Consider the following 23,513-nt stretch of genomic DNA (forward strand, 5'->3'; position numbering starts at 1 on the left):
CCATGCTGAACAAAATGGCTATCTCAAAATTTTGATCGGGTGACTTTGGGAAAAAAAAAAGCGTGGGAGGGGGCCTAGTTGCCCTCCATTTTTTTTTGGTCACTTAAAAAGGGCACTAGAACTTTTCATTTCCGTTCCATTGAGCCCTCCCATGATATTCTAGGACCACTGGGTCGATACGATCACCCCTGGGAAAAAAAAACAAAAACAAACAAACAAACAAACAAACAAATAACCACGCATCCATGATCTTTCTTCTGGCAAAAAATATAAAATTCCACATTTTTGTAAATAAGAGCTTTAAAACTCACTAGTAGAGCTCTCTGATACACTGAATATGATAGTGTGATTTTCATAAAGGTTCTATAACTTTTGGGGGGTCTTTCTACCTTTTTTGGAAAATCAGCCAAATTTTCTCAGGCGCGTAACTTTTGATGGGTAGCACTAAACTTGATGAAAGTTATATATTTGAAATCAGCATTGAAATCTTATTCTTTTGATATATCTATTGGTATCAAAAACCCGTTTTCTAGAGTTTCGGTTACCATTGACCCGGGTCGCTCCTTTACAGTTCGTTACCACGAACTGTTTGAAAAATGGAAAATTCCACATTCTTGCAGATAGGAGCTTGAAACATCTACAGTAGGGTTCTCGGATACGCTGAATATAATGGTGTGATTTTCATTAAGGTTCTATACTTTTTAAGGGGTCTTTCCCCCTTTCTTCGAAAATCAGCCAAATTTTCTCAGGCACGTAACGTTTGATAGGTAAGATTAAACTTGATGAAACTTATATATTTGAAATCAGAATTAAAATCTAATTCTTTTGATGTGTCTATTGGTATCAAAATTCCGTTTTTTAGAATTTCGGTTACCATTGAGCCGGGTCGCTCCTTACTTACAGATCGTTACCACGAACTGTTTGATAATTAATGCTATTTGTCTATCCATAAACTTTTAGAATAATTAATAAATAAAAATTACATTTTTATTGTTCTAATTACAGAAAGTAAGTTGTAGTTTCATTGGTTTTCCCTTCTGTTTCTTCTGTGCAACTATGGACGAAAAATTTACGTATTTCGTCTGTTTTTGCACGAAAAAAAAATACAATCTTAAGTAACTATTATCAATTTCACTTTGAGAAGTACACCAAATTATGCTTTGGAAAACCAACACATACTAAGATAATTTTATTAGTTTCTATTCAAAAATAGCTAATAATACTTCAGAATGCTTTTTAGAGATACATGGAAATTGAATGTAAAACTGTTTATCAACTACTGAATTACTTAAATAAGATATGCTGGTATATTTTTGGTGCTTTGGCATCAATTACTACTTAATAATATTTAGTTGTGTTTAGGGTAGGCTCCTTAGAAAAGTTTCTTAATATATATAGCCTTTTAAAGGACTCAAATCCATCAAACTAAATTTGGTTTATCCCAGAATATCTATGAATACAAAATCAAGCGGACTAAGTGAGGGCATTTTTTTTTTTTTTAATAGAACGTGTGTGAATTGCAAACTGTTTTTTTATGGAAAGTAAAGTATTCAAATAAATTATTTAATACAAGCCCATAACATTACAAATGATATTACTTAAAAATTTTACAGTCATAATCCGGCGCTGGACAGCTCAAATCTGAAGACAATTGGATGCCATTCAATCCATAAGATATTCCAGAGTGCTGAGGTTCACGCTGCCCTGCAGCAGGAAACTTGCAAGGGAGAATAATTCAATTAGGTAGAAAAAAGAGCATGAATCGACAAGGCTAGTTAAAGAAAATTAATATTTTAACCGATTGCTTTTACTAGCCAAATAATTTGTTAAGACAGTATAGGTGACACGGATGGATAGTTTACAGATCTTTGAAAGTGGAAACTGAAAAGTGTCATATATTTAAAATGGAGGTTACATAGGTTTGGTTGCCAGGTAAAAAGAACTTTGAGCACGAAATGATAAAATTCAACACAGTTTTACAACTTTGTTGCAATACACCCAGATTTATATAATTTTTTCCTTAAATATCCACTCTGGTCAGGAAAACAGTTGAACTGTAGCCGCAAGATGGAGGACCTGACAACTCCCGTTGACTTTAAAAAATATTACTCTTAAATTATTTGAAGCATATTCATCTTTCTGGAATATTAATTTAAAAAAAAATCCGAAAAATAAGTTTTTCAAAGAAAAGTAAAGGCTATTTTGAACTTCAGCTCAGCAGATACAAATACCTGTTAAAATTCAAACTCAAAACAAGCAGAAAATACTATTAAAGAGTAAATGAAATCCAAGACGAATAGAAATTAAATGAACAATCATAGAAAAAACATACAACAAGTAATAAAAGAAATAAATAAATAGATTTTAAAGGGAGTAATGCTTAGATTGAGTATGAAAATTAAGCTTAAAAGGAAAAAAATATTTTCTTATTGAAGAATAAATAAAACTTATAGTGAACATAAATTAAATAAACAATCCATGCAAACTAACATACAATAGATATTAATGAAAATGAATAAATAAATCTTAAAACGAGTGAAACTTAAATTGAATATGCAAATCAAGCTTGAAATGAACAAAAATCACTACTAGGCAGAGTTTGGGTATCGCCTCCTTCTCTAACCGTAAAAGTCTAAAGCCTACTGCGTCAATGGCACTTTACTGAAAACCAATTTTATTGCAAATATATTTTCTGTACTTAATATTGAAAATAAACATTAAAATTATAGTAAAATTTTGAACTGATTAGCTTTCAGCAATTAATATCATTATATATGAAATATTCAGTTTATTTTATTAGTTCTTTCTTAAGTTGTTCAAGACAAATATAGTTTCACTACAAACTAGAGTTTAGATACTGCCGCCTTCCTTAACTGTAATAAGAACCAAAAGCCTACTGCGTCATCGTTGTTTTGCTCAAACAAATTATATTACAAATATTTTCTTTTCCAGTTCTTACAGTCTTACACCATTGAAAATAAAAATAAAATTAGAGTGAAATAAATGCTTGAACTGATGGATCTATCAACAATTAATGTCAATATGCATCAAATATTCAATTTGATAATTTTTATACTTTCCAAGACTGTTCAAGACGCATACATTTTTGGTGAAGCGCCAATAACGCAGTAGTTTTTAGACTTTTACAGTTAGAGAAGGAGACGATACCCAAACTTTTTTTTGTAGTGATTTTTGTTCGTTTCAAGCTTGATTTGCATATTCAATCCTAGTTTCAGTCGTTTTAAGATTTATTTATTCATTTGCATTAATATCTATTGTATTTTAGTTCGCATTAACTGTTTATTTAATTTCTGTTCGCTTTAAGTTACATTTATACTTCAATAGGGGAATATTTTTTTTCATTTTAAGCTTGATCTTCATATTCAGTCTAAGCATTACTCGCTTTCAGATCTATTTATTCAATTATATTATTACTTGTATGTTTTTTGCTATGATTGTTTATTTAATTTCTGTTGGTTTTAGGTTTCATTTATTCTTTAATAGTAATTTTTGGTCGTTTTGAGTTTGAATTTTAACAGGTATTTGTATCTGCTGAGCTTAAGTTTAAAATTGTCTTTAATTTTCTTTAAAAAATATATTTTTCTGATTTTTTTTTTAAAGTAATTTTTGTTCGTTTTCTATTTCAAAAATACAATTTCCATCTGGAAACCAACTACGTAGAACAAAATGTCTATCTCAAAATTTTGATTGGATCTGTTTGGTGATATATTGGGCGTGGAAGGTGTGTTAGTTGCCTTCCAATCACATTTGACCCTTAAAAAGGGCACTAGAACTCTCAATTTCTAATCGAATTAGACCCTTTTGAAGTTTATATGACAACCCTTTCCATATGAACTGCCTCTGGGAAAAAACAAAAACATTGGAGCTGTGTGGCCTTTACTATAGGCAACACTATAGCGTTGTCTCTTATTTTTGTATTTTCTTGAGTCATTCGCACGAATCCCTTACCCAACTGCTATTTTCTTCCATAAAAATTATCTATTAACTATAAAAAAATATTAAAAATTAATAATAGCAAAATTTTTCTGACTTTAGCACAAAATGAAGCTTAAAATCACTTACACTCTGTATATCTTAAAATGAAAATTAAAATGCTTCAAAATATGAAAAAAACACCTGTTTAAACTCCTAGAGTTTTTTAAGATTAATAATTCACCATCAACTTTTTGAGGTAATTGTACTATTGTGTTATCTGATAACATCAAAGGGGGCATTTCTAACTTTTTGCTTAGCTAGTTTTGCAGTAATATCAATAAACTTAGCATATAGAGTAGTAAAATCTAAACAACAAGCTTTTTTTTTAATATAAATTATCAATTGAATTGATAAAAAAAGTAATACAACTTAAGAGAATTTACCTCAGCAGCAAATTTAACAATAACTTCCAAATCCCTCTCTCTATCCTCATGTGTAAATCTTACAGGAAATGCTTTTTCCCCGAAATTCAATTTTCTGCAGGAATACATTGATTTCATCCCATCAGAAACACAACAGTCTGGGGGGAAATATTGTGAGAGTCCAGCATTTGAAAACACATGGTGCATAGTTTCCCTATAATGAATAGTCTTTAGGTCGGTAATATCGGGGCTTATTATCAGGGTTTCTTGTTAGTCAATTGTTTACTCTAATGCTGAGTAAAATTCATTTAGCCAGTAGACTACGTTTCTTACAAAAGGTGGCAAGCTAGGATGCTAGGTATTAGTTTTTCTTATAATTAAACCAAATTGTTTAAAATTTACTTATAAATGGGCCTTCTTCTGCGCTTTCAACTCAATTCAATAAAAAAATAAGTTTTTTCAACAGAAAGTAAAGAGAAACATTTAGGTTTAAAATGAACGGAGAGCGTTCCGAGCAAAAGGGCCTCTCCCCCCTTAAACTCTAATTCTCTGTGCTAAAGTTTTTAGTGCTGTAAAAGCTTCTTATTCCAATTCAATGGCCCATGTGCTTTTGCAGTCGTTTTAAAAAATTGAGAAAAAATTAAACTTTAGCTTAAAGAGCAAGAGCAAAAACCTATGAGGGGCCCCCCCCCCGTCATTTACAGATTACTTTTAGCTCTTTTTTAGTTTTAATGCTGCTGCTTGCTTTCAGTTGAAATAATTTTTGTTTCTTATTCAATTTTTGATCAGTTTTCAAAGCATTCCAGGAAATCCCTCTCCGTTGAAAATTCTTCCCCAAAAATTTTGCTGTCCATCATGGAAAGGTCTCCCCACCTCCACACGAAGAAATCCTCCCTCCCTATAAACATTCTGTCTATTTCTCAATAACAAATACAATATGTAGACAATGGGCAAATTGCATAGCTTAGAGCATTTTCCTTGGGGGGGGGGGGTCATTTTATTCCCAGAAGAACAGCTATTGGATTTTTTAATGATGCTAAGCCAAATGACTATCTTAAAATTTTGATTGGATGTCTTTCTGAAAAAAAGGAGGCGTGGGCGGGTTGCCAGTTGCCTCCCAATATTTTTGGTCACTTATAAAGGGCACTAGTCTTGTAACTTCTGTTTTCATGAGCCCTCTACTGGTCTTCTAGGACCATTGATTTGATGCAATCACCCCTGGGAAAAAGAAAACAAAAACATTCATCAGTGATCTTTCTTCTGGGACAAACAAAATTCATATTCTTATGGATCAGAGCTTGAAAATTTTGCTACAGGGTTCTTTTTATATGGTGAATCTGATGGTGAATCCACTAAAAATCATTTTCCTTTTTGGGGTTTGTCCTCCCTATTTCAAAAATACGGCAAATTTTTTGAAGCTTCCAACTTTTGGTGATAGCATTAAAGTTATTAAATTTTATATATTTGGAGTCAGCAGAAATAGCCAATTATGTTAATGTAGTAATTTTCATCGATCACAAATTTTTTTTAGAGTGGCTGCTACTATTAGGCCGAGTTGCTAATTACTTAGAGTTTACTACCACGAAGTGTTTGACAGGTGGCAGTCTTATTTTTCCTTCTTTTTCCGTTTGGAGTTAAATCTACTGATTTTACATTTATCTCTGAATTTTCTTTCTATATCATTCTATTTTTCCCTCTAGAGATGTGCAATAAATTTACCAAAGTCTTGATCGGTCAATTTCGGATGACCCATCCCATAAAGACAAGACTTATACAAGATGGGGAGGGGCTATACCTTAATATGGTAAAAGCAGGTAGAATATGGTAAAACCCATCCCCTTTAATATGGCAAGACCCATCCCATAAAGACAAGGCATACAAAAGATGGGGAAGGACTATACCTTAATATGGTAAAAGCAGGTAAAATATGGTAAAACCCATCCCCCTTAATATGGTAAGACCCATCCCATAAAGACAAGACTTCCGCAAGATGGGGAAGGTTTGTACCTTAATATGGTAAAAGCAAGTAAAATATGGTAAAACCCATCACCTATAATATGGTAAGACCCATCCCATAAAGACAAGACTTACACAAGATAGGTAAGTGCTATACCTTAATATGGTAAAAGCAAGTAAATACACAGAACTGGACTTTACAGTCCCTACTAGACTGATACCCAGTTCTTGGCTTTTCATCCAGAAAGTACAATGGGGGTTTGGGGTTGGCTATTCTTTGCTTTCACCCTCCCTTGCTATTTACCTTCCCCAGATGTCTCCAAATACCCTTCAGAGCTGAGTAGACGCCAGCTATGCTTACACAGTAGCACCAGTAACCCGATAAATAAAAGTTCAAATAGGGATAAAATCCCTTTATTCGACAGTGTTTCACAGACAGTGATAGATATTCCCAAAATAGCCAGATATTTCGGTCACATGTGCAGTGATCGTCATCAATACTTTTACTACTGATGACGATCACTGCATATGTGACCGAAATATCTCGTATTTTTTTGAATTTCTATCACTGTTTGTGAAATACTGTCGATTAAAGGGATTTTATCCCTATTTGAACTTTTATTTATCGTCATGGAAAGGCAGAGTGGTCTCTGAAATTATCTACCACTAACCCTCGTTCCAAACCAAACAAATGGCAACACTCGGGCTTGAACCCTATACTCAAAATTTTAGAATTAAAAGTGTTGCACGTCAACCACTAAGCAAGAATGGCTCACAGCTGAACAACTAAACAGCATAACACCTGAATATAAATTTAACAATATTCTTTTATTCAGGGTTATTCTATAGTATAGAGCTTGCTGCGGCTCATATATAAAACTTCGTAATTTTGTCGATTGTAAGTAGGAGGTTGCTTTCCAATATTTTAACCATAAGTTATACTTAATTACTTCATTGAATAGCTTGGGAAGATTAGAGTTTGTTACAGAAAATAATTTTTTATGATTCAGTTTATTTTTTAGATGCCACGACACCGAATTCCAGGAACTCAGTCTTCTGAGAGTTACCACCGAGACCAACAATTTTAAATTCTTTTAAAGCAAAATCAGTTTTCTCTTCTAAAAATAAAAGGATACAATTTAAAATCAATAAATCATCTGTGTATCCATGAAGTTCGAATTACATGATTTCAATAAATATTCTGCACCCTACAAAAGAGTGTTTGCAAAACAGCTGCAAGATGCTACATCATTTTAGAACTTTCTTTCTGAAAGTTATTCCAAAAAAACTATCAGTTAATAGCCATCAAGCGACAGATCAACTAATATGCGCAGCCTGGTAACTAAACTTGGTAAAGGGCTAGCGATGTATCAAACGCTCTAAGGGCAACGTACCAGCCAAAGGGTGAGAAAAAATAAAAGTTTTCCACAGATCACTAGTTTCTATAAATACATTTTTTTGCATTTCACGTTGCTAACTGGTGGTCGTTCTTTTCTTTTATGATGAATGCTTAATGTATGTTTTTTAGTCTTTATGTGAGACACAGTGACATACACGCAGAAAAAAAAACTGTTTACCCGAAAACATAGGTTTGAAATCTAAAGACAAAACAGAACAAAACAGAAAATAAACAGGAAATATAGAAAACGGAAAAAAACAAAAAAACCAGGATGAACAGTTTTTCCCTGTCATTGCACATGTTTTCAGCACTGCTTTACCTAGAAATTAAAGTTCCTGCTGTTTGGTACTATGGAAACTGTGTACCAGGGAAATCTGTAGAAAAAGTTTATTACATATTTACATTGCTAATTGTCTACTGAAGAGATAATTCCAGATAGTCATCATCTAACACTAAACATTTTTCCAATTATACTAGATTCCGTAAGATCTTCTGTTTCTCAAATCCAATCATTTTCGTTCTTGACACTCCCACTAGCAACTATAGACTAAAATAAATATTGCAATTTTCTACCATGTGCACAATCCCGTTGCCTCTTGGTCACCCCCACTATAGAGAGAGAAAGTGGAGTAAACGATCATCTAGAATGTCTAAGAATGTCGATCATCTTTAATTCCAGAAAGTCATCATCTAACACTAAACATTTTTCCAATTTTACTAGATTCCGTAAGATCTTCTGTTTCTCAAATCCAATCATTTTCTTTCTTGATACTACCACTACCAACTATTGACTAAATAATAATTGCAAGTTTCTACTTTGTGCACACTCTCAATGCCTATTAGTCACCCCCCCCCCTCCTATAGAGAGAGAAAGTGGAGTAAACGATCATCTTGAATGTCTAATAAAAAAAAGCATTATAAAAAAACATTTTTATTGAAATGTAATTAAAGAATATATTTTCACTCTCTTCGCGCTGGGTGAGTCAATCCATTTTCCTCAATTTGCTTCATAATAAAATTCAAACTATGCTGTAGTCATGATAAATACATTATATTCACTTTTGCGGCAAAGCACAATTGTTCATGTGACTTAAATTTACTCAATGGTATAACGTATCTGCTAAACATCTCATCCCACTCAAATGTTAGTCGAGAATCCTTTCCAATTTCAACTGCTACATTGGGAGCCCCTGTCTTCACAACATCACTGTCAGCTCCTTCGAGGTGTAATAGTGTAAAAATACTCATTTTCACAATATTTGAATGTTTATTTCTCCAATCTGAAACAATGTAAACTTATCAAATTCAACTAATTGACTGAGATATTAACTCAGTATCGGGCTTTTTATGTCCACGCTCAATATCAGAGTAAAAGCGTCAACACATATAATCATGCTACAATGAAGAATCATGTCTAACATTAAAACGTCCATAACAGCCTGAAAAACTATTAAAATCCATATATCCATACAATAAAACATCCATACAGAAAAAATTTAATAAAACACCAACCATATAACAATACGTATAATCAATCACAAAGTAACACACATATTCAACCATATATCATAACCATCCCGGCAATAACAATCAGACTTCCATACAATAAAACATCAAATATAACACCAATAAAATGATTAATACAAATTTATAAACATAAAATGTGCGCTTGTATGGTATAGGTACTGTGCGTTTGTATGGTGGGAGTACTGTCTGCTTCCTTTGATTGACACAATTAAGGGGTACTGTCCGCTCTCTTTCATTGACACAGTAATGACCGCTTGGAATGATAGCCCGGTTGTATGGATTACCTATGGGTCCGCTTGTATGGATTCTCTATGGGCTCGCTTGTATGGATTCCCTATGGGCTCGCTTGTAAGGCTTGCCTATGGGCCCGCTTGCATGGATTCCCTATAGACCCGCTCTCTTTCGTTAATATAACACTACTTATATGCCCCCAGGGCATAACTTAAAACCCTCGCCCTGAACTCTAGAACTCTCAATTTAAAATTGATGAGCCTATCTCAAAATTTTGATTGGATGTGTTTGGGCGAATGATGGGAGTGGGGGGAGTGGGGGGGGGGGGGTAGTTTCCCTCCAATCACTTTCGACTATTAAAAAGGGTACTAGCCCTTCGAGTTTCCAATTGAATCAGCCTGTTTTGAAGTTTCTACGACAACGCCTTCTATAAAAACCTTATATACCCCCAGAGTATAACTTACAACCCTTGCCCTGAGGGTTGTGGGGGAGTGTCCTCCTCAAAAATATATTTTCGATCTGGAAATCAACTACGCTGAACAAAATGGCTATCTCAAGATTTTTATTGGATGTGTTTGGGAAAATGATGGGCGTGGGGAGGGGGGGGGGGGGCTAGTTGCCCTCCAATCACTTTCGACTATTAAAAACTGCACTAGAACTCTCAATTTCCAATCGAATGAGCCCCTTTTGAAGTTTCTACGACGACCCCTTCCATATGAAGTGCCCTGCTTTAAAGGAAAAAAAAATACATATTACATTGTACCAACATCGTTCTTATATGCCCTCAGGGCATAACTTAAAACCCTCGCCCGGAGGGTTATGGGGGAGTATCCTCCTCAAAAATATATTTTCTATCTGGAAATCAACTACGCTGAACAAAATGGGTATCTCAAAATTGGAATTGGATGTGTTTGGGGGAATGATGGGCGTGGAGGGGGGGCTAGTTGCCCTCCAATCACTTTTGACTATTAAAAAGAGCACTATCCATTCCAATTTTCAATCGAATTAGCCCTTTTCGAAGTTTCTACGACAACTCCTTCAATAAGAAGTGCCCGGCCGGACAAAAAAAATACATTGTGCCCACATCGTTCTTTACTTAAGCAGCAGTAGCGCGCTGCCTATGAATTTAGTTCAACGCCACCTTCAACATTTTCTGTAAGTGCATCTGTGATTTACAACATCTTCTAATATTACTTTTGACTCTTAAAAGTAACAGTAAAATCGAATGAGACCAACCAAAATCTCTTTGAAAACTCCTTTCCATAAAGAGGGACCTGGGGAAAGAAAATTATAGATAAGTGAGTACTGAAGTGTTTTCATTCTTATTAGGTAGCGCTATAGGTAGTAGCACATCTTCGCTACCTAAAATATATAACGTGTTTCTTGCTCATAGATAGCACCGTGCTCTGTTCTGAACAAAGAAACGTTCTTAAATTATTCTTTGTTTTTGATCCTCTACTAAAATGAATAATACAATTAGAACAGTTTTTGACCATAGGATTTTCAGAGTTACTTACCTGAGCCTTAATATCTTTCATACATGAGCAATATTTAAAATTATGGGCATTCACATCACCTTAATTCTGTCCTTTTCTGCTTTACAGATGTCTCAATTAGTAAACAAAAGGCGATATAATGGGTAAAATAACGATAAAACGTATTTCACACAGGCTTATACTATTCTTATAAATCTTATCTTACCTTCGTAGAGCTTTGTTGGGCATTGGTCTTCCATTTTCGTTGATTTCAACGTCGTAGTGGTATGCTTTTTTGGTACCTTCTAATTCTAACTTGAAATGATTAACTTTCAGTTTTATCTTTCTTCCAAGGGTACCTCCAGCATCGGGCCTTGGACAAGGCTGCAAGGAGGAAAACTCCTTTTCTTTATTCTGAAGTGTGTCTTGCTTGTATACATTCTATAATAAAAAAAAGTGTTAGAAAGCAATATGAGCAACCACTCATGCTTCGAGATGTCTTGAATCAACAAGGGGTTCGATATAGAAAAAAAATATTTGGAAGCAACTTCATAATCACGCCAGTCAAGTCATGGAGTATCCAAGACGGTGGAAATATGGGAGCCATCTTTTCTTGCTAGAGAACAGCTATAAAAGTTTCAATAAAAAAGCAGAGGTTACACCAAATAAAAATTTTACTTCGAAACTGTTTATTTTCAAAATAGTGCATAAGTTTTTTTTTTGTCAATATGGATAAGTGTACTCTAATAATCTTCTCCTTCCTAAGTGATACTGTTGATTTCGTTCTAATTCTGATGGTTTCTCATCATTAGGATTGATAAGTTAAAGCTACTTGTAATTCCTTTAACTTCTTAATTTCGAAGTGGGGAGTCCCTTTTCAACTCCTTCTTTATATCTATAAGAACTGTATCCCTCCATCAGAATGCGGTTACCTATTATGTTGCTTCACTTGACATCCTCGGAGGCTGGCTTGTTTGAGATAGGGTAGTTCAGGGCCTAGTATTTGTGATTGAAACCAGCGTTAAGCTCCTGAAGTTTGGCTGAAATAAGCTAGAATCTGTCATAATATCTTCTGAGGCTTTCAACTATTCCTTTTGAACCACGCTGTTGACTAGAATATAATTCCCGTCTTCTATTTTTTCATTGGACTTGTCACAAAATGGCAGCGCCATTTAAAAACAACGACCGATTGTCCTGTAACACGAGCGATAGGAACGAAGTTTTGTAATTATTTTTGAAAAAGAATTTGAAATTTTTTGGCAATATATTATCCTTCTTTCGCAAAACTTGGGCTATCCTTACTAGCCCTTTCCCATTTGGTCCCAGAAACAAGGTTGGAAACAAATCTTACAACGAAGAGGGAGACAGACAGCGGTGATAACCTTTGCGTTGGGTCACAGAAAGAAGTAGGACCAAACAGAGACTAACTACTCTTATATTTTAGTCACAGTTAGGGCACTTCTGTTTTCTCAACTAAGTTTCTTGAAAAATCGTCTACTAATTCATGAAATATATTTAATTTACTAAAGAATTCGTTTCAGCGTCAGTTATTACAAAAAAAGAATAATAACAAGAAATGAGGCAACTGGTGTATCTCTAGCGTCCCATTAAAGTAGAATGGGGACTAATAAGAACTTCATGGTACTGAAAAAAAGAAACAGAGGCAGAGAGAGAGAGAAAAAGAGAGGAGAAGAAAGACAGAAAGAGAGAGAGTGTATGTGGTAAAGGGAAAAATTAGTAACGGAAGAGAGACTTAACTATCGAGAAAACAAAGAGCAGGGGTGATAAGAAAAGGAAAAGAAGGAACAAGAAAAATGATAGAACAAAGTGAAAAGAGAGAGAAACGTGAGTATAGTTAAAATAGGTTGGAAGAGACAGTTGGAGAGAGAGGAGTAGGAAAAATAATTTTTTCTAAGAGATTGAGGATAGTGGGAGCAAATAGAGATAAGACATGAAAGAGAGAGGAGGGAGGAAAAGCAAAACAAAGAAGAAGAGAGAGAAAAAGGACAAAAATACTAAACCTGCTGAAACTCTTGACCCTGTACAGCCTGTTGTTGTTGCGTAGCTCCCAATGCTACCTGCTGGTGCTCTGCTTCTGTCTGACGCTGAGCTGACTGTTGTACCTGAGGTCTCTAATTAAAAAGAAAAATAAATATTTAGGGGAAATCTGTGAAATATTTGATACAAAAATTGTTAATTGAATTCTATATATTTTGCAATCATACCATTTCAATTGACTAACAAACAACTCAAATAGAACGAAGACCCTGAATCTGCGATATGAATGTGAAAAATTAATTCTATCGATTTCGGTGCAATACACTGTGTTTTTTAGTATTTTTGAGCAGAAAATGAGAAATAGACAGCAACAGAGTGAGAAAGAGAAAGAGAGAGAGAGAGAGAGGGAAAGAGAGAGAGATCGGCATAGAGAGACAAAGAAGAGTGAAATGAGACTGTGAGACAGAGAAAAAAAAGATAGATACAACGAAAGTGAGTGGGAGAGAGAGAGTGAGAGAAAAAAGAGATGAAGAGACAGAGAGACAGGAGCCAGAGAGAAATCGAGAAAATTAGGAAGAGAGAGTTTGGGAAAAAGAGAGATATATGGAGAGTAACAGGGATAAAAAAAAAGACCGCACATCGCCGAGTAAGAGAAATAGAGCAGAGGAGACAGACAGCAATCGACAAAACAAAAACAGTGGGGAAAAGGAGAAATAAGAAAGAGCGAGAAAAAAAATAGAAAAAGAGGAAATGATAGGGAAAAGAAACAGTTAGATAGGATAAACGCTGAGAAGATAGGGGTAAGATGTAAGTGAGGCACAGAAAAAGGGAGAACCAAATATACATTAAAACAGGATATAAATACCAAACCTGTTGAGATCCATGTCCACTTGCAGCTGCAGATGGTTTATGTTGCACATTTCCCCGAGCCTTTTGTTGGGGCGTGGCTCCTGACTGATGCTGAGCTGACCGATTTATCACAGCTCCCTAATAATTGAAAAAAATCACTATTCTCTGTATTTTCTAAGTGTCTCTTTTTAATTGACTAACGAACAAACAACTGAATACCCAGCGCCTGGATCTAAGACATGAATATTAAAAATACCTGGGATCAGTTTTAATTTTCCTTGAAGATTATTATCAACCAACAAAAGTGACTGGGTTGTGCGTGCTATCAATTCCAGTGAAAGTGGTCGAAAATTTAAATTATATAATTTTTAGGAGATAGAGGGCAAATGATAGTAAGAGAGAGAGGGGAGGAAGAAGAATTAAATGTAAAGAGAGAGAGAGGGTTAAGAAATAGGGAGAGAAATAAAGAGAGATACATAGACAAAGAAGGAGAGATCGAAAAAAGAGACAGAAAGAGAGGATGGACGACAAGGAAGAGAAAGAGAAAGATAGAGAGAAATAAGGAGAGAGACAGCAAAAAAGAAGAAGAGAGAAAGAGAGTGTGTAAGAGAATGGATAAAGAGAAATAGAGTCAATAACAAAGAGAGAATGGGCATAATGAAAAATACCAAACCTCCTGATATCTTTGACTCCTTGCAGCTGGCTTATGTTGCACATTTCCCCAAGTCTGTTGTTGGCTCTGAATTCCTTGTTGACGCTGAGCAGATTGTTTCACCTGAAATCCCTAATTGAAAAGAAAACAATTGAATACTTAACGTAAGTTGTATGATAGAATAAAGTTATAAATATTATACTACATAATTTTAGCACCAGAAGTAACGTTATTCAAGCATACTATTTCAACTGAGTAGTAAACAGCCTAGTAGACATGTAGGCTCGGGATATAAGATATGAGTTGGGAGCCTTTTCAAAGGTCTCCCAGCTTGATGAGGACGGAGTCTCCCCTACTCCCTTTCCACCACGAACAGAAGCAAAATTCACCAGCGTTAACATTACTACTAGAAAGGTGCTCAGAACGCTAAGCCAGCTGGATGTCACCAAAGCTTCAGGACCTGACAAGAGTCCCAATATCATCCTTAAGAGATGTGCCCGTGAACTTGCAGGTACTCTTGCCTCTCTCTATAGAAAATACTTTGCAGCAGGATTATTCCCGAAAACCTGGAAAACTGCTCATGTTGTCCCTGTTCCATAAGCAGAGTCTGACCTTACTAATATAGGATCATATCGTCCAATAAATCTGCTGTCCTGCGTAGGTAAAGTTAGTAGTAATCGCTCAATTAGCACTGACTCTGATTGCGTAATATGCCTTACCACGGGTCAGTGAGCTATTACAATGAACCCTATGTAGGTTGGTAGACATGTTTTCTATTATGACATTGATTTTTTGTGTGTCAGTCGATTAGAGAAAGTTGGTGGTTAGTCCAATATAATAACTTGATTGATCGGTTTTCTAAAAAAACTTGCCATGCTATAATGTACTCAATTTAAAAAAAGTGTATCATCCACTGTTCCATTTCTTTGAAGTATGTGCTATCAGACTGGTTTCTGATTTTTTGGACAATTGCCTTTAGTCAAGACTAGTTTGTTAGGAATGTGTCGTTGCTAAAGCTAACTCTAATTGGAAAAAAGGGGCATAAACCTTTCTGTTTTTGATAAGAATTGCACAATGAATGTATCGTTTGACGTGGGCTTTTTTTATGAGCCAATCAGAGGTTGTTCAATATACGATAACTTGATTTGTAGTTGGGATTTGAATAAAAGAAATGGTTATGTTATTTGCTTGCATGTATAGGTATTCACTTGTTATTTGCTTGCATGTATAGGAATTCCCATGTTATTTGCTTGCATGTATAGGAAGTCCCATGTTATTTGCTTGCATGTATAGGAATGCCCAAGTTATTTGCTTGCATGTATAGGAATTCCCTTGTTATTTGCTTGCATGTATAGGAATTCCCATGTTATTTGCTTGCGTGTATAGGAATTCCCATGTTATTTGCTTGCGTGTACAAGAATTCCCTTGTTATTTGCTTGCATGTATAGGAATTCCCATGTTATTTGCTTGCATGTATAGGACTTCCCATGTTATTTGCTTGAGTGTATAGGAATTCCCATGTTATTTGCTTGAGTGTATAGGAATTCCCTTGTTATTTGCTTGTATGTATAGTAATTCCAATGTTATTTGCTTGCGTGTATAGGAATTCCCTTGTTATTTGCTTGCATGTATAGGAATTCCCTTGTTATTTGCTTGCAAGTATATGAATTCCAAAGTTATTTGCTTGCATGTATAAGTATTCCCATGATATTTGCTTGCTTGTATAGGAATTCCCATGTTATTTGCTTGCATATATAGGAAATACCATGTTATTTGCTTTCTTTTATAGGCATTACCAAGTTATTTTGCCTGCGTGTATAGGAATTCCCATGTTATTTGCTTGCATATATAGGAATTCCCATGCTATTTGCTTGTGTGTATAGGAACTCCCATGCTATTTTAAGGGCTTATGTCCCCTTCCATGCTATTATAAGAGTTGATGTCTCCTTCCTATGCTATTCCAGGAGCTTATGTTCCTTCCTAAGCTATTTTAAGGGCTTTTCCGAGTTGTTTTTCTTTACTTGATACCCATTAAAAACAAAATTTTTGTGTTAAATAAGTAGTTCTTATATCTTCTAAAAGAGCTTTACGGGGTTTGAGAGACTCGATTGCCTGATACCGTGTGGTTTTTCTTTACTTGGTGCCCATTAAAAACACAATTTTTGTGTTAAATAAGTAGTTCTTGTATCTTTTAAAAGAGCTTTACGGGGTTTGAGAGACTCTGTTGCCTGATTCCGTGTGGTTTTTATTAACTTTGTTCACATTAAAAACGAATTTTTTGTTTTAAATAAGTAGTTTTTGTATCTTTTAAAAGAGCTTTAAGGGGTTTGAGAGACTCAGTTGCCTGATTCCGTGTGGTTTTTCTTTACTTAGTGGTCATTAAAAACGAAGTTTTTGTTTTAAATAAGTAGGTTTTGTATCTTTTAAAATAGCTTTAAGGGGTTTGAGAGACTCTGTTGCCTGATTCCGTGTGGTTTTTCTTTACTTGATACACATTAAAAACAAAATTTATGATTTCTGTTAAATAAATAATTCTTATACATTTTAAAATAGCTTTAAGGGATTTGAGAGACTCTGTAATGCAGTAGTTTTTCAGTAAAGACACTCGATATCCTAAAAGTGTTTAATTCAAACTTTTTTAAAACTTCAAAATTTTTCAACTTTATTTATTTGTTTCTTTTTGTACATAACTTAAAAAGTCAAAATATGCTTACAGTTCTAACAATTGCACTCTGTGATTGGTCAGAGACACGATGTGACTTTCCCACTGGTATTCTATGACCGGTTATTGACACTACCTAATCTATTGAATGTATTAAATCAGTATTTTTTACGCAGTGGAACGATAAAAACATAAGTCATATCTTTAAAAAAAAAGTGAAGATGGAGCATCTTAATAAAGTGTGTTTACGTAACAAGGTTATTGTAGCATTGATTGCCAACAAAGAGAACTATTTAACTTTGAAACAAGGACAGGAGGTAGCACTATTGGAAATGTCTGAATGCATTGTCATTACAGTAATGAATTAAATTTCTTTTGAATACCGAAAAAATTAAACTATTATGTTGGTGGTTATGCGAGATTGAGATCTCTAGTGATGATTGCACTCAAAGAGATTGCCAACATAAAAATAATCATTGATGATAGAGGACAACTCCTTGCTACTGTTGCAGGTAACACATTACCTACTGATACATCCAATCGTCAGCTTTCGGGTATTAGCATTCAACGGAAGGTCAATAAAAGAAAGGCCTACTCTTCCACTAATATCATAAACCATATCTTGTCTACGTGCCGAAACTGTTACCTGTGTAAAAATAATGTGATAATAGACAGTGGAATTACCAGAAAAATAAAATGTACATTTTCAGAAAATATTACGATGGAATATAAAGATGAATCGATAAAAAACAAAGCACCAGCAAACGTTACTGCCATTGATCAAACAGTCATTGAACCAAATAATACCAAAGACGAAAAGCATATTGAACCTGTTGATGAGACACCATTAGAAACTGTGTATGACTCAAAATGGAATAATGATTATTCTACTGATTACGAACTAAGAGAAGACAATAGCTATAATATCAAGAGAGAACATGGTGAACTATTTTATGGAACAGATTCAAAATGTCCAAAGTTAACCATTGATATTAATAATGTATCATAATATATTTTTTGTATTAATATTCTACATTGCATTATTTCATTAAAAATATATTATGCACTACATTGTTATGTGTTCATTATTTTTAGAGTAAGCTAGCATATCAAACGTTTAGAATGTCTAATAAAACGTCGAAGATGTAAGAAAAGGAATTTGCATACATCTATTGTCAGACACATGGGATAACATTGACAAAATCTTGGTATCAGAATGAACAAATTATTTATCAACATTCGTTAATGGATATTTCATTATGAAAAAATTGTAAGTAAGTAAGTAAGTAACAAACTCTTTCTTGAATTCACCTCTTTGTTACACAATACAGAAATTTAATTAAGGAAATTATGAAAAAAAAAATTGTAAGTAAGTAACAAACTCTTTCTTGAAGTCACCTCTTGGATACCAAATGCAGAAATTTCATTTAAGAAATTATCAAAAATTGTAAGTAAGTACCAAATTCTTTCTTGAATTCACCTCCTGGATAAATAAAAAAGACATTTCATTCAAGAAATTATGACAAAATTCATAGTAAGTAACAAACTCTTTCTCGAAGTCACCTCTTGGGTACACAATGCAGAAATTTCATTTAAGAAATTTGAAAAAATTTTAAGCAAGTAACAAACTCTTTCCTGAAGTCACCTCTTGGATACACAATGCAGAAACTTCATTTAAGAAACTATAGAAAAATGTAAGTAAGTAAGTAACAAATTCTTTCTTGGAGTCAACTCTTGGCAGCACAATACAGAAATTTCATTAAAGAAATCATGAAAAAATTGTCAGTAAGTAGCAAATTGTTCCTTGAATTAACCTGCTCGATAAACAAAAAAATATTTAGTTCAAGAAATTATGACAAAATTCTAAGTGAGTAACAAACTCTTTATTGTTTTCACGTCTTAGATACACGATGTAGAAATTTCATTCAAGAAATTATGAAAAAATTCTCAGTAAGTAACAATTTCTTTATTGAAGTCCCCTCTTGGATACACAATACGGAAATTTCATTCAAGAAATTATGAAAATATTTGTAAGTCAGTAACAAACAATTCTTTCTTGAATTCACCTGCTGGATAAACAAAAAGACATTTCATTCAAGAAATTACAAAAAAATTCCAAGTAAGTAACAAACTCATTATTGTTTTAACGACTTAGATACACGATATAGAAATTTAATTCAATAAATTATGAAAAAATTCTCAGTAAGTAACAATTTCTTTCTTGAAGTCAACTCTTGGATACACAATAGGGAAATTTCATACAATAAATTATGAAAAAATTGTAAGCAATTAACAAACTCTTTCCTGAAGTCACCTCTTGGATACACAATGCAGAAAATTCATTTAATAAATTATCATAAATTGTAAGTAAGTAGCAAATTCTTTCTTGAATTTGCCTCTTGGATAAACAAAAAAGTCATTTCATTCAAGAAATTATGACAAAATTCTAAATAAGTAACAAACCATTTCTTGAAGTTACCTCATGGATACGCAAAGATTTATTGTTTTCATGATTTAGATAAACGATGTAGAAATTTAATTAAAGAAATTATAAAAAAAAGGAAAGTAAGTAACAAACTCTTTATTGATTTTCATCTCTTGGATACAAAAAAAAAGACATTTCATTCAAGAAATTATGACAAAATTCTAAGTAAGTAAAAGCTCATTCTTGAATTCGCCGTTTACATGCACAATACAGAAATTTCATTCTATGGGACCTCTACATGTGATTAAACACGTTTTGAAACTACATGCTATTTGCTTGCCTTTCCTTGGCACCTTTCCAAACGAGCGGGGATTCCCCAATGGTTCCTACACATTGCAAAAAAGTGTTGAAACTACATGCTATTTGCTTGCCTTTCCTTGGCACCTTTCCAAACGAGCGGGGATTCCCCACTGGTTCCTACACATTGCAAAAAAAGTGACGTCTTTCTTGAAGTCAACTCTTGGATACACAATACGGATATTTCATTCAATAAATTATGAAAAAATTGTAAGCAATTAACAAACTCTTTCCTGAAGTCACCTCTTGGATACACAATGCAGAAACTTCATTCAAGAAATTATCAAAAATTGTAAGTAAGTAGCGAATTCTTTCTTGAATACGCCTCTTTGATAAACAAAAAAGTCATTTCATTCAAGAAATTATGACAAAATTCTAAATAAGTAACAAATCATTTCTTGAAGTTACCTCATGGATACACCACGCTTTATTGTTTTCACGACTTAGATACACGATGTATAAATTTAATTCAAGAAATTATAAAAAAAAAGGAAAGTAAGTAACAAACTATTTATTGATTTTCATCTCTTGGATACAGAAAAAAGACATTTCATTCAAGAAATTATGACAAAATTCTAAGTAAGTAAAAAACTCATTCTTGAATTCCCCGTTTACATACAAAATACAGAAATTTCATTCTATGGGACCTCTACATGTGATTAAACACGTTTTGAAACTACATGCTATTTGCTTGCCTTTCCTTGGCACCTTTCCAAACGAGCGGGGATTCCCCACTATTCCTACACATTGCAAAAAAAGTGTTGAAACTACATGCTATTTGCTTGCCTTTCCTTGGCACCTTTCCAAACGAGCGGGGATTCCCCACTGGTTCCTACACATTGCAAAGAAAGTGACGTCTCTGCGTCGTCTCTGTATCGACTCTGTGATGACACACACATAGAGACGAGACACGCACAGACACGACACACAAACAGAGTCATAGTGAGAGAGATATCCAAAAAGTTGGGTTGATCTAGGTTCACTTAGAGTGGCGCGCCACTCTAAGTGAACCTAGATCAACCCAACTTTTTGGATATCTCTCTCACTATGACTCTGTTTGTGTGTCGTGTCTGTGCGTGTGTCTGTGTGTCGTGTCTCGCATAATCTCTGGAGATCTCAATCTCGCATAACCACCAACATAAGAGTTGAATTTTTTCGGTATTCCAAAGAAATTTAATTCCTTACTGTCATGACAATGCATGCATACATTTCCAATAGTGCTACCTCCTGTACTTGTTTCAAAGTTTAAATACTTCTCTTTGTCGGCATTCAATGCTACAATAACCTTGTTACGTAAACACACTTTATTAAAATGCTCCATCTTCACTTTTTTTTTAAAGATATGACTTATGTGTTTATCGTTCCACTGCGTAAACAATACTGATTTAATACATGCAATAGATTAGGTAGTGTGAATAACTGGTCATAGAATAGCAGAGTGAAAATCAAATCCAGTCTCTGACCAATCACAGAGTGCAACTTCCACAGCTTTTAGAATATGTCTACATTGTAAGCACTTTAAAGGAAGAGAAAAATAAGAAAATTTCTAGATTTTCGAAGTTTTAAAAAAGTTTAAATTAGACACTTTTACGATATCGAGTGTCTTTACTGAAAAACTACTGAATTACAGAGTCTCTCAAACCCCGTACAGCTATTTTAAAATGTATAACAATTATTTATTTAACAGAAATCCTAAATTTTGTTTTTAATGGGTATCAAGTAAAGAAAAACCACACGGAATCAGGCAACAGAGTCATTCAAACCCCTTAAAGCTCTTTTAACAGATACAAAAACTACTTATTTAAAACAAAAACTTCGTTTTTAATGACCACTAAGTAAAGAAAAACCACACGGAATCAGGAAACTGAGTCTCTCAAACCCAATAAAGCTATTTTAAAATATAAAACAAATACTTATTTAAAACAAAAACTTCGTTTTTAATGAGCAATAATTAAAGAAAAACCACACGGAATCAGGCAACAGAGTGTCTCAAACCCCGTAAAGCTCTTTTAAAAGATACAAGAACTACTTATTTAACACAAAAATTGTGTTTTTAATGGGCACCAAGTAAAAAAAAAACCACACGGAATCAGGCAATCGAGTCTCTCAAACCCCGTAAAGCTCTTTTAGAAGATATAAGAACTACTTATTTAACACAAAAATTTTGTTTTTAATGGGTATCAACTAAAGAAAAACCACACGGAAAAGCCCTTATAATAGCATAGGAAGGAACATAAGCTCCTGGAATAGCATAGGAAAGGGGACATAAACTCTTATAATAGCATGGGAGGGGACATGAGCCCTTAAAATAGCATGGGAATTCCTATACACACAAGCAAATAACATGGGAATTCCTATACATGCAAGCAAATAACATGGGAATTCCTATACACGCAAGCAAATAACATGGGAATTCCTATACACGCAAGCAAAATAACTTGGAAATTCCTATACATGCAAGCAAATAACATGGGATTTCCTATACATGCAAGCAAATAACATGGGAATTCCTATACACGCAAGAAAATAACATGGGAATTCCTATAAAAGCAAGCAAATAACTTGGGAATTCCTATACAATCAAGCAAATAACATGGGAATTCCTATACATGCAAGCAAATAACCAGGGAATTCATATACATTCAATCAAAAAACATTGGAATTCCAATACACCCAATCAAATAACAGGTGAATTCCTATACAAGCAAGCAAATAACATGGGAATTCCTATACAGGCAAGCAAATAACATCGGAATTCCTATACATGCAAGCAAATAACATGGGAATTCCTATACACGCAAGCAAATAACATGTGAATTCCTAGACATTCAAGCAAATAACAAGGGAATTCCTATACATGCAAGCAAATAACATGGGAATTCCTATACACGCAAGCAAATAACATGGGAATTCCTATACATGCAAGCAAATAACATGGGAATTCCTATACACGCAAGCAAATAACATGGGAATTCCTATACATGCAAGCAAATAACAAGGGAATACCTATACATGCAAGCAAATAACATGGGAATTCCTATACACGCAAGCAAATAACATAACCATTTCTTTTATTCAAATTCCAACCACAAATCAAGATATCGTATATTGAACAACCTCTGATTGGCTCATAAAAAATGCCCACGTCAAACGATACATTCATTGTGCAATTCTTATCAAAAACAAAAAGCTTTATGCCCCTTTTTCCAATTAGAGTTAGCTTTAGCAACGACACATTCCTAACAAACTAGTCTTGACTAAAGGCAATTTTCCAAAAAATTAGAAACCAGTCTGATAGCACATACTTCAAAGAAATGGAACAGTGGATGATACACTTTTTTAAAATTGAGTACATTATACCATGGCAAGTTTTTTTAGAAAACCGATCAATCAAGTTATTATATTGGACTAACCACCAACTTTCTCTAATCGACTGACACACAAAAAATCAATGTCATAATAGAAAACATGTCTACCAACCCACATAGGGTTCATTGTAATAGCTCACTGACCCGTGGTAAGGCATATTACGCAATCAGAGTCAGTGCTAATTGAGCGGTTACTACTAAAGTGTATGAATGTGTCATAAATAACACCCTTTACCAATATCTTGTGTCAAATCTG

At 34.0% G+C, this 23,513-nt stretch overlaps 1 protein-coding gene across 1 annotated transcript in view; it reads right to left on the reverse strand.

Moving 5' to 3' along the window:
* Window positions 1-23,513, reverse strand: part of LOC148942427 (protein argonaute-2-like) — a 295,554-nt gene that overhangs the window by 222,023 nt on the left and 50,018 nt on the right. Inside the window, exons 6-10 of the mRNA XM_089103040.1 lie at window positions 14,467-14,577; window positions 13,815-13,931; window positions 12,968-13,078; window positions 11,173-11,387; window positions 4,380-4,572 (exon numbers count right to left, since the gene is read on the reverse strand). Coding sequence (XP_088959166.1) covers window positions 4,380-4,572; window positions 11,173-11,387; window positions 12,968-13,078; window positions 13,815-13,931; window positions 14,467-14,577 — 747 coding nt within the window. The remainder of the gene's footprint in view (window positions 1-4,379; window positions 4,573-11,172; window positions 11,388-12,967; window positions 13,079-13,814; window positions 13,932-14,466; window positions 14,578-23,513) is intronic.

Source organism: Artemia sp. Qi Xiang Cuo, chromosome 17, assembly GCF_049724085.1.
Source record: "Artemia sp. Qi Xiang Cuo chromosome 17, ASM4972408v1, whole genome shotgun sequence".
Taxonomy (NCBI): domain Eukaryota; kingdom Metazoa; phylum Arthropoda; class Branchiopoda; order Anostraca; family Artemiidae; genus Artemia; species Artemia sp. Qi Xiang Cuo.